Source organism: Danio rerio, chromosome 5, assembly GCF_049306965.1.
Source record: "Danio rerio strain Tuebingen ecotype United States chromosome 5, GRCz12tu, whole genome shotgun sequence".
NCBI lineage: Eukaryota > Metazoa > Chordata > Actinopteri > Cypriniformes > Danionidae > Danio > Danio rerio.
The window spans coordinates 68,570,603-68,583,207 of record NC_133180.1 but is presented as its reverse complement, the minus strand read 5'-3'; the positions used below and the strand labels follow the sequence as shown (position 1 = coordinate 68,583,207).

General features: G+C 37.8%; 1 protein-coding gene and 1 long non-coding RNA gene across 7 annotated transcripts in view; one reads left to right on the top strand and one right to left on the bottom strand.

Annotated features, from left to right (window-relative positions):
• The first annotated feature begins 1,070 nt into the window (after positions 1–1,070).
• LOC141385658 (uncharacterized) lies at positions 1,071–4,259 on the top strand. Its single transcript, XR_012406472.1, has 2 exons — positions 1,071–1,270; positions 2,390–4,259. It is a non-coding gene; the product is annotated as an uncharacterized lncRNA (long non-coding RNA).
• A 3,107-nt stretch (positions 4,260–7,366) lies between these two features.
• The window catches only part of abr (ABR activator of RhoGEF and GTPase), a 282,138-nt gene continuing 276,899 nt past the window's right edge, over positions 7,367–12,605 (bottom strand). For 4 of the 6 annotated variants that reach the window (XM_003198714.7, XM_073950737.1, XM_017356374.4 and 1 more), the window contains 2 exons: positions 12,201–12,351; positions 7,367–9,234 (listed from right to left, as the gene is read on the bottom strand). In XM_003198714.7, coding sequence (XP_003198762.4) covers positions 9,145–9,234; positions 12,201–12,351 — 241 coding nt within the window. In that variant the 3' untranslated portion in view covers positions 7,367–9,144. The remainder of the gene's footprint in view (positions 9,235–12,200; positions 12,352–12,605) is intronic. The other 2 variants (NM_001368694.1, NM_001100016.1) reach the window with 2 other exon arrangements.

The following is a 12,605-nucleotide window of genomic DNA, read 5'->3' as shown; positions in this document are numbered from 1 at the left end:
AATAATAATAACAATTAAATAAAATCAAAACACACAGAAGAAAATAAACCGTTGTGTAATCATGTCCGTTTTTCCTCTGACAAGCTGAACATGCAGAAAAAAGGCCATAACACAACTCTTCCTACAGAACACACTGAAGTATCGTCACACACATCAGGAGACGATTTCCCCCCAGAATCAAGACATCAAATTTAGCATTTTTCCCCAAGTACAATCTCACTATGTTGCATACCGTGACTCGTCCCAAAAAGCTGGCTGATTTAAACCATTAATCCACTTCTTATTTTGGAAATAGGCTCATTTTACAACTCTCCTAAAGTGAAACAGTTCAGTTTTACCTTGTTTTAATCTATTCAGCCAATCTCTGGGACTGGTGAGAGGACTTTTAGCTTAGCATCATTGAATCGCATTAGACCATTAGCTTCTCGCTTAAATATTTCAAGAAGAGTTCTGATATTTTTCTTATTTAAAGCTTCACTCTTCTGTAGTTCATTTGTGTACTAAGACCAAACGACACTAAAAAGTTGCTATTTTCTAGGCCTTTTCTAAGCGATGTGCTAATGGTCTAATCCAATCCAATGATTTTTGCTTAGCTAAACTAAAAGTGACCCAGCTTGATGTGCTTTGCTCTACTCTCTGTATTACACTGCCTGTATGGGTTTCAACAATGATTGTAACGGACTGAACACAGAGACTGGACAGCCTAATTTAACCCAATGCATGAAGTTGTGGATGAGCATCACAGAGCTGGTACAAATACAAGCATTTAAGTGTCTTCAGTTATGTCTTCAGTTATAAGTGGAATCCAATGTAGAAAATAAGTTAAACTTGACTGAGTGCTTCATTTCCACTTTAAAACTAAAATCCTAACTAAAGCTTTTTTCACATTGTTCAGATTGTAGAAAGAATGTGAATGCATCCTGAAAGCCCTTGCTGTCTACTTGAAGACCCTTTGAAACTCATAAAGGAGCACATGGCAAGTTATTTACATTTTATTTAAATCTTGAATTAAACAAAACTCCTTTGCCCTTTGGTCTATTGGTGATTGTTTATTTTGTACTTGATCTTAGGATGATGAACATGAAGAAGCCCTAACTATGCTGTACAACACCCGAGAAAACCATCTCGTCATATAGAAAGAGGCAGATAGCTACTACAGACCATTGTGAAGGTGTTGGAATCATCACTGATGGCATCCAAAAACTTGGACAATGCGGCAAATGCATAATTTTTTACGCATTAAGCTTCAACTTTCTCACAAAAACCTAAGGTACTCTTTTGAAGTATTTCAAAAACATTTTGGCTAAATCATAGACTGTAAAAGATATGGACGTAGTATCCGTGACGTCACAAAGGGCACGGGCAAAGATGCGAGCATGAGTGGAGCTACAGACGCCTGATAGTGTTTTGCTTAGACAGGCTTTCCTATGGGAGAAATGCTTAATACTTCATTTTTTGAAGTTTGTGTTCTGACCACACGTGTTTGGTTGTACACTTTTAAAAACACAGTTGTAACACAGTGAGCCACCAAACATTGTTCTTATGACGTTTTTTGGCAGAAGAAAGTATATAGTCTGTCCTCATTTGTAAGTCGCTTTGGATAAATGCATCTGCTAAATGACTAAATGTAAGTGTAAATGTTTGTAAATGCAAGGCTATTTATGAAATCCAAGCATAACACTGTATAGCAATGTTTCAGACGACTGTTCTCGAGCCTACAGCTAATCAATCTGTCAGATTCTGGAGGGCATTACAGGTCTAAAGAGAAATATAAATTATAAATGATCTTAAATAAAACAAATACATTTATAGATATATATAAGTGTATAATTTCACTCACCTGGGAAACGGAGGCCATGTGAAGGGTTTGTGAGCAAAATAAAGTGCACACGGCATGCCATATCATCTGATAATTGTTGAAAATAATTCCAAAAGGCAACTGAGTGTGTAAAGCCTCATAAAACATAATGAAAGTTTGATGTATATGCCGAGTTCAGCAGCTAATCAGCCGGAATCAGCTGAGGTAAAGTGACGGCCGCTGTGCGTGCTTTTTCGCATCTCAAACGTCGCTGTTCTCGCGTAAACCCGCCAGTGGCCGCTGTCAAACGACCTTCCGTCTGTCTGTCTGTCTGAATGACAGAATGACTGACCGTGCGACCGGCTAATTGGCTGACCCACCCTCCTCTTTCCCTAAACCCAACCAACGACGATTTACGAAAGCCGTCCAGAAAAAGAAAAGCCCTCGTCTGATTTTTACCTTGTTTTGTGATTTTGACCACATTCTCACCCTGTAATGAACTTGTTCGCTTTATTTTTTGGATTCTGTTTTTGTCTTACCTGATTTCTGGAACCGCTCTTCTCTGGACTCCAACCTGGTTGTCGTGGTCAGCACCTCTCTGCGCCTCCAGTCCACCAACGCACATGACGAGCTAACAGGACAAACTGGTTGCAGCTGGAACGCCCTCCACGCGGCTGGCCAGCCGTCAAGCGCCGAAAAGAACAGTGTCACACCGCCTCGCAGCGTTCGCTTAAAAAAAAAAAGAAATGTAGCCATACGTACCATTTCGCTATCTCCAGAAACGTCCACGGGACTACGTTTTCAGAATGAGCCTGGGTTAAATTTGCTCCAAATGGAGCCAGGACTAGCAGAATTTCGAAAAGTAGCAGTTTTAGTTACTTTCGTATTGGCTTCCCGAGGGAGAGCGGGAGGTTGCTGCTTGGGCTAGATGCAAATGATCTGTAAGGCAAAATCCAGGTCCTAAATTTCTGAAAAACTGTAACTTGATGTAAGGAGACAGGAGTTGTGCTTTGTAATGAGAAGTTGCTGTACTTTTTATTTCAGTACTGACTGCTACTTTTCTTTTACCGTTTTTCTTGCTTTGAATAACTGCATGGTCAGCTACACTGTAAAAATGACATTTTCATTAGGCATTTTTGTCTTTTCTTTTTTAAATATGTAAAACTCAGGGTTCATACGGTCACGAAAAATCTGGAAAAGTCATGGAATTTTGACATGGCATTTTTGGAATTTTGGAAAAAACAGAAAAACCCACAAAGTTTTGGAGAAGTCATGGAAAACAGATATCTGTATACTTGAATATAGGTTAGTTGTGTTGACCTATTCTGTCCTTGGCCAATCACATACTCTCACATTATTAGTGCGGTGTAAGCATTATCTAAATCATTCATTCATTTTCTTGTTGACTTGGTCCTTTTATTAATCTGGGGTCACCACAGCGGAATGAACCGCCAACTTTTCCAGCACGTTTTATGCAGCGGATGGCCTTCCAGCCACAACCCATCTCTGTGAAACATCCACAAACACTCATTCACACACACGCATACACTACGGACAATTTAGCCTACCCAATTCACCTGTACCGCATGTCTTTGAACTGTGGGGACAACTGGAGCACCTGGAGGAAACCCACGCGAACGCAGGGAGAACATGCAAACTCCACACAGAAACGCCAACTGAGCCGAGGATCGAACCAGCGACCCAGCAACTTTCTTGCTGTGAGGCAACAGCACTACTGCGCCACTGCTTGCCCTTATCTAAATCAATTTTACATAAATATAAATTGAACCTAAATAGATTGCTGTGTGTTTACGATACGCATATAACGATATGCTGTAATAAATTTGAAGATGCATTGTTTTTCTTTTTTCATATATAGACGTTGCATGAAACATTAGGTCAAGAAAATTAATTGAAAGTCTTGTAAAAGTCATGGAATTTTAGTAGTAAAAATATGTATGAACACCGAAAACTTTTTGAATCAATATACAATTAACAAGAAACAAGCCATACGATATTAAATCTTGTTTTATGAAAGACAATTTAATAATGTAAGTTCATAATTTGACTCGGGTTCATCATTTGCTTGTGCTTGTTTTGTTCTATAAACCTTGATTGTTAAATTTTTACACAACAAGACTAACGATCAGAGGTAACTTTTTTTTGTCAAGAAAGTGTATCTTGATTCAAGAATGATTAGATATTTGTAAAATACAAGACAAAAATGCTTAATAAAGATGTTTTGTTATTTGCAGTGTATTCTTTAGTGTTGTTCTATTTTGCATGAAGTTATAAATGTAAAAGGGCACACTGTTCTTTTTTTCAAAGTGCAATTTTTGTTGATGCAAATGTGCAATATTGTTGATATGTCATGCTTTATTGACTTGAATTAACATTGTTTTGAATTAACATACAACATGTTTTATGGAACAAATAAATGATCCTATTGTTGTTCCAACAATCTGCTATCTGCCTGTGTATGATTAACTAATTAGAGCAATTTAAATAATCAGTTTCCTTTTTCTAGTAATGTGAACTAGCAAATACAGCTGAAGTCAGAATTATTAGCCCCTGTTTATTTGTATTTGTATTTATTTATTTATTGTATTTATAAATATTCATTGTATTTATTTATTTATTTTTATATTTCCCAAATGATACTATAACATGTGATAACAGAGCAAGGAAATTTCCACAGCATGTCTGATAATATTTTTTCTTCTGGAGAAAGTCTTATTTGTTTTATTTCGGCTAGAATAAAAGCAGTTTTTAATCTTTTCGATAGTCTACAGAACAAACTATCTTTATACAATCACTTGCCTAATTACCCTAACCTGCCTAGTTAACCTAATTAACATAGTTAAGCCTTTAAATGTCACTTTAAGCTGTATAAAAGTGTCCTGAAAAATATCTAGTCAAATATTTTTTACTGTCATCATGGCAAAGATAAAATAAATCAGTTATTAGAAATGAGTTATTAAAACTATTATGTTAAAAAATGTGTTGAGAAAATCTCTTCGTTAAACAGAAATTGGGGAGAAAAAATAAACAGCAAGGCTAATAATTCTGACTTCAACTGTATGTTAACTGAACTGTTTTAATTGAATTATCAGTAATAAGTCTAACTTAGACCTTTAAGTCAACTGAACTTGTTATACTAAGTTCCCTGTACTCAGGTTTTTAGGTAGTCTTTACAAATAAAAAAGTTAACTGAACTAAGTTATTGTAGTTTAATCAACTCAGAAATTATACATTAATTTACTTGAAAATAAGGTTATCAGTTTCCACAGTTTTTCTAAGAAAACTAAACTCATGACTTTTTACAGTGTAGTTTTTTTACTCAAATGGTTGGTTTCAGTCGGTTTCCTCAAATGGTTTGAGTTACCTTAACTTTTTGGCTTTAACAGTGTATGTCTTGCTGGGTGGATTATATTAAAGCAGAATACTTCAGAATAATCTATAATAAATGATGTTTAATAAATGAGTTTGTGTTTGTTTCATTTGTTGTGCTTCTTTGTTTACAGTTATATCAATTTCAAATTAATAATCAATTTAAAGCAGCTTTTATCCTAGCTCTATGATTAATCTAAGAAAAAAAAAGCTGTTTTAAATGGATCATTAATGTGAATTGTATTAGTTTTTATGCCATTTGCATTGATCCTCAGACATTTATTTAAAAGAAAACATGCTGTGACATGAGCTATGATGCGTAGAATGTGTTCTAATCGTAGTTCCAAACGGTACATTAAGCCTGCAAAACTGAGAAGTTCTATGTGGGTTTGTTGAAGTTGTGAAGTGGCTTATAGATTATACACTCCAATTTTCTGATGCTGATGAAAGAAATCATGAAGAAAGGAGAAGAGGAGATGGAGGTGGAGGAGATGGAGTGGGAGGTGGAGGATGAGAGGATGGAGTGGGAGGACTATGAGAAGTGGACGGTGGAGGCGAATGAGAAGTGGAAGGTGGAGGAGAATGAGAAGTGGAAGGTGGAGGAGGGAGAAGAGATGGAGGTGGAGGAGATGGAGTGGGAGGTGGCAGATGAGAGGATGAAGTGGGAGGAGTATGACAAGTGGACAGTGGAGGCAAACGAGAAGTGGATGGTGGAGGAGGAGATGATGATAAAGAAGAGGAGGAGGAGGAGGAGGGGAGGGATAAAGAAAATGGACACTGAGGTGAAAAAGGAGGCTGAGAAGGAGGAAACGAAGAAGTGGAGGAGGAAAAGGAAAATTGAGTCAAAAGAGGACGAGATAAAGGAGGAGGTGGAAACCAGCATGAAGAAGAGGAAGAAGAGGAGATGAAGTTTGAAGAAGAAAGTGTACAGAGCAGAGGAACCTTTGCTAAAAGATTGTACATATGTAAATGTTTGAAATGCTTAATAAAAAAAAAAATTCTGCTTGTTGTGTTTATCTGCTCAATTTTCTGTTTTAAAAGTGCTGAATTTTGTGTCTGGAGTCATGTTGGTGATGATTCTTGTCACGGTCACCAGCGATCCAGCCTTTGCAGAATCACTGATGAACTACAAAGGCCATCATGCACCTCACTTACACACCTGGTCCAGATCCCCCATGATTTAAATGGCTCATTTAGTCCATGATACAAACAAATCTCCAAGTATGCAGTCTGAGAGGTCAGATTCATTTGAAATGTCCAAAAACTTACAGATATAGTCCTCAAGGGTGCTTGATCCTTGTCTTAGCAGACACAGCTGATCTACTGGATCCATGTTGTGGCTGATTCTTCTGTCATGTGAAGAAGACGCTGGACAAGATCCAAATGCAGGATTCACAGCTTCAGCAATCATGGGGGATCTGGACCAGGTGTGTCTAAAAAGGTATAAAATTCTAAAAGGAATCACAAATAATCTGATGGGTGTTTTGAGCTGAAACTTAACAGACACATTCTGGAGACACAAAAGACTTACCTTAAATCCTAAAAAGGGGTACAATAGGTGCCCTTTACAGATTAAAGAACCCCCATTTTGCATTAAATAGATCATTTTTAGGTTTTAGGGGTCTCCAACAACATGCTGATATGTGCAAGGTCAAAAAACACTTTCATTGTCTTATAATATGCATTTATCTTTACCTAATTATCCCAGCGACTTCTATATGGACCGTTCAGCAATTCGTTTGTTCCCAAAGGACCGATGACACAGCTTAACACAGAAGATTACAGTAAACTGAAACTGTCAGTCCAGTTTTCAGAGGCGAAGTTCAGTTCAGTTCAGTGTGGTCTAATTTTCACTGCTGAACGTCCAAACACTGAAGAGCGAATCCATCGATGCACATCTATACAAGTCCCAGACCGAGCAAGCTAGTGGTGAGAAACAAACTTCACCAATTGACGAAAGTGAAGGAAATAAAAACCTTTAGAGAAGCATGGCTCAGTTGGGCATGACCATTTCTCCTCTGGCCAAACTTCTTGTACGGAACTGCAATCTAGGTGCTGGAGGCTGGAGAACACTGGACGTCCATCGTGGAGAACTGCAGGTGTGGGTAGGTAACCGGCAGGTGATCAGGCTGGCCCACGGGATCAATGTGAAGACTCAATAAATAAAGCAGAAACATCCAGTGTTCAAGGTACATTTTTATTTCTTTTACTAAAAACGGAGAAAAAAGGTCACATCAACATTTACCCTTGTTAATACAGTATCCTCAATATCTTTCCAACAGAAATCAAATACACCAGTTTTTCTATTTCCTTTCAATCTTATATTAAAATATCAAATAGTTCGCAATCTAACAGTGCTTATGAAGTACACATCACTGGCTTTATAGCAGAAACCTTGAGTTTTTCCTCCGCTCTGCCAGCGCTCTTCAGCGGTGGAGTAAAAAATAATAATAATAACAATTAAATAAAATCAAAATACACAGAAGAAAATAAACCGTTGTGTAATCATGTCCGTTTTTCCTCTGACAAGCTGAACATGCAGAAAAAAGGCCATAACACAACTCTTCCTACAGAACACACTGAAGTATCGTCAGACACATCAGGAGACGATTTCCCCCCAGAATCAAGACATCAAATTTAGCATTTTTCCCCAAGTACAATCTCACTATGTTGCATACCGTGACTCGTCCCAAAAAGCTGGCTGATTTAAACCAACAATCCACTTCTTATTTTGGAAATAGGCTCATTTTACAACTCCCCTAAAGTGAAACAGTTCAGTTTTACCTTGTTTTAATCTATTCAGCCAATCTCTGGGACTGGTGAGAGGACTTTTAGCTTAGCATAGATCACTGAATCGGATTAGACCATTAGCTTCTCGCTTAAATATTTCAAGAAGAGTTCTGATATTTTTCTTATTTAAAGCTTCACTCTTCTGTAGTTCATTTGTGTACTAAGACCAAACGACACTAAAAAGTTGCTATTTTCTAGGCCTTTTCTGAGAGAGGTGCTAATGGTCTAATCCAATCCAATGATTTTTGCTAAGCTAAACTAAAAGTGACCCAGCAATCATCTGAATAATTAATCTGAATTGATTTAAAAATGGTAAATATCAACTGTTTAACTGTAGGAAAGTTGTAAAATGAGCCAATCCCCCCCCCCCCCCCCAAAAAAAGTGGAGTGTTGCATTAACTCTTGTCTACAGCATAATCAAGCCTATACTGACAGTTAAAATGAATCAAAAACAGACCAAAATAAATTGCAAATGAACGGTTCTGCAGAGTCTCCATGTGTACTGAACTGTACAGGCACAATTAACAGTATATATTCATAATAAATAGGGCAATTCTTTTGGCCTGGATGTACTTGGACGAGAAAAGGTCTGGGAAAAGATTTGCTTAGAAGGAAATACTCGCACCATGAGATTTAATTCTGAACAAACGCATTTGCTCTTCCTTTCTCTCTCACTCACACACACACACACGCACACACACACACACACACACACACACACACACACACACACACACGCTCATATCACATGCACAAAAGCTTCTGACACTAAACAAAACAAATCATGTGTATAAACATGTCAATGCTGATGTTTACCGGAATGTCTCTTGGGGAAGAGGAGAAATTTACCGTAGTAATCCAGCTCCGGGATCACTGAGCTGGGCTTCAGAGGAGTTCACAGACATCCCAGCATGCATCTGTGTCTCTGATGAGCCAACATCCCATCATACAAACCTTCAGACGGGACGGTAATGGGGTGGTGTTTGTGGTTGGCAGGACAGCGGTGTGATAAGTGTGTGATTTGCTTGTGTTGACGGTGAATGGTGGGCTCTCTCAGGTGGTCCTCCTCTTGCCGCAGCTCTTCTCCGGGCTGCACATGAACACAGTCTCTTGCTGATGGCGTTGCTTGTGTACTGAAGAACTGGATGGCGTGGCGTGTGTGTGTGTTAGACGTCAGTGGAGAAGTAGAGTGTGTTCTTCTTCAGCTCAGCGAAGGATATGGGCGGATGCTGCAGGTAATACAGCAATACCTGAACCTGTGGAGACAGACAGACAGAGAGAGAGAAGAACTTAATGAAAGACATCCCACTCTAACCCCCTGACAATCACTGAATAACCTATTCACATTGACTGTCATGTACGAGTGGTGCAGCCGTTAGCCATGTTTCCATTCAAAGATTGAAATGTGTGTGTATGCCTAAGTTTCAGCTCAAAATAGCCCAAAAGATATGTTTTAAAACTGCAAATATTGTTTTAAATAATGTTTTAAAACTGTTATAAACTGCAGCTTTAAGGCTTTGATCGTAATTGTGCCATTTTGGTGACTGTCGCTTTAAATTCAAAAGAGATTGTTGATTTTTTTAAAGAGGGCGGAGCTAAAATGACTATGGCTGTTTCTCAGTATGTGTTCTCGTCTGTACTTGCGTTCTTGTGTCCTCGTGAAACGTCATCAACAGTCGCTGACATTCATTCATCCATTCATTCATTTTTTGTTTCGGCTTAGTCCCTTTATTAATTTGCATGTTTTCCACGTTCGCGTGGGTTTCCTCTGGGTCCTCCGGTTTCCCCCACAAGTCCAAAGACATGCGCTATAGGTGAATTGGGTATGCTAAAAATTGACCATAGCACGTATGTGTGTTAATAAGTGTGTATGGATGTTTTCCAGTGATGGGTTGCAGCTGGAAGGGCATCCGCTGTGTAAAATATGTGCTGGATAAGTTGGCGGTTCATTATGCTGTGGCAATCACAGATTAATAAAGGGACTAAGCCGAAAAGAAAATGAATGAATGAATGAATAACTATATGGCCGTGCTTTATATAATTAAATAATTTTATTGTTATTGTATAGTGAAACCGATAAATTCATGGTGAGGTAAATGACGTTATAAAGTACACAGTCATTTTATTTGAAGAAATACCCGTGCATACTTGTTATTGAGAAACAGCAATTGTGTCAGCATAGTGGCAGATTCAAAAACAAGACTAACGCCAGGGCTCAACAATATGGACTGCCCGATGGCCCGGGGCCAGCATGTGAGATGCTCGGGACAGTAGACAGGATAGCTACTGGCCCGATCGGGCCACTGCTTCCTTGTTACTAAAGTTTAATTTGCCTGTGACTATTTGTCAATTGCGTGCAAATAAAGTTTTAGAATTGAGAAACAGTTCGTATTTTCAAGCCTTCAAATGCTACCTTCTCGGTTCTTCTTATCTGATTAATACACATTTCTATTATAAGAAGTTGATTTTATTCACAGATTGTTGCCACATAACTATGTTTAAACCCATTATAAACCTGATTTATGCATCATAGGTCCCCTTTAATCATTTAATCCAAAATGCGTGTATAAATAGGTGGGCGAAAACAACTATTGTAGCTTAAATGTGTTGAGACTTCCGTTATCATTCACTTCCATTCATTTTTAGCCAGACAAAACAACTTGCGCTGCTTGATGACCCATTTTTAATATATATTTTTTAATGTTTCTTTTAATCTTGCTTTCATAAAGCACTATGAATTACCATAGTATATATATTTCTATTTATAGAAATGTGCTATTTAAATAAACTTGCCTTGCCTCATCACATTATTTAATTATATTGTACTGTCATAAACATGCTGGTTTTAAGCACGGGTATTTTTGAGCTTTTGTTATGCCTAATCATTTACACATTTACAATTTACAAATGAATCAGAAATCTACAAATTCAGAAGAGTCGCTTACTTCCACATTACACAATAAGGCGATTAATGAAGATCAAAAGCATTCAGCAGTTGTATTGAGCACTGAGCAGACACAAAATAATGGAGTATTTTAGCAGAAGCCTGGGGATTGAAGGGATTGCTGGTTGAGCAGCGGGAAAGGAATAAAATGGCGGTGAAAAAATGGACCACACATAGCAATAGGCAAAATATGTCGAACAATGAAATAAACCAAGAACAAAACCCCCTCCAAAAATATTTGATTATAATAAATCAAAAGTTACAAATAAAACAACAAACAAAAACCCTTTTATTAAATGACTTCAATATTGGAAATATAACCCTCCCTGACTTTCAATGTCTGAAATAGACCATTTAAAAATTCCATGATGTTACTTCCAGATGACCCGTGGGAACCCTGAACATTCCCATCATCGAGCATAATGCCAGCCTTAATCAAACATTCACCGCTAGATGGCGCTGCGAGCCTATTCTGAATAAACTGATTCTGTTACTTTTTTCTCACTAGAAAAGAAACAAGCTAAATATTTTATTATTTATAAGGTAACCACAACAAATGCAATAGGTTATTAATATTATAAACACTGAGAAAGAAAGCTTTGAGAATTAACTTATTGTTAATATTAGAATTTACTTACTATATGTCAGTATAACAACTGTATAATAATACATATATTAGTATTTATTTATCTGTTAATTTCATCTTATTTGATCAAGTCCCTGCTCTGGACTTTGCTTGGATACCTTGTTTTTGTTGTTTTCTTTTTCAGCTATTCTGTTGTGGAAAGTCTGGAATCTGTCAGGAATTGCAGGACCCATATTTAGCTGTCAAGTGTTCATACCTGAAGCACCAGACCAACTGCTAAAACTTCAGCTGATGATCTTCAGCTTTTTGTTAACGCTATAGACCCTTTTGAGGAATGTAAACAAAAACAATGGTCCCAACAAATTTCCTGTTTCACATTTGTAATTTCTAGAGCTTTAGATAATCCAAAAAGAGCCACATATTGATAAATAATGCTGTGACAGCTGTTTTAACATTAAGCTATGATTGAATTATCTCTTGTTACAGCTGTGAAATAGTTTGATAACAAGTAGGAAATGTTCATGGGCCAATGACATCGCTGCATTGAAATGGTCTATGTGTTGTTCATCTGCTATTTATTTTGTAAGACCCGATATGGAAAAACGTGAACATCATAGGGTGTCCTAGGCAACACTTCAGCACGGTGTCCAGATAGTATTAATGCACTAAAAGCCAGGTGCTGGAGAACTGACCTGTGCCATGACATCATGAGACCAGATGTCGGAGGCCAGTGTGATTTGGGCTTTACTGCTCTCGGACTCTGACGGCCTCAGGAGAGTCGGACCAAACACTGTGGCCAGATTGTGCAGAGACATCTTGTTGATCGGCTCCTTCTCTGCCACCCTGAAACCAGAGGAAAAGCTAACAGTAGCATCACGACGCTTTAAACAGCAGCTGTCCAGCAGGTGTCCTCAGTGAGCGCCTGCAGTGAGTGTGACGTGTTAAAGAGATATGCTGTATCTGTTATAAACAATGTACTGAATGCAAGCTTTACAATTATAATAAAAGGGAAAAAAAGTATGTCCAGCGTGTTTAAACAATATTTGAGCATTTATTTTTTCTGAAGAATAGTACGTCAGTTATAATGAGTAATATTA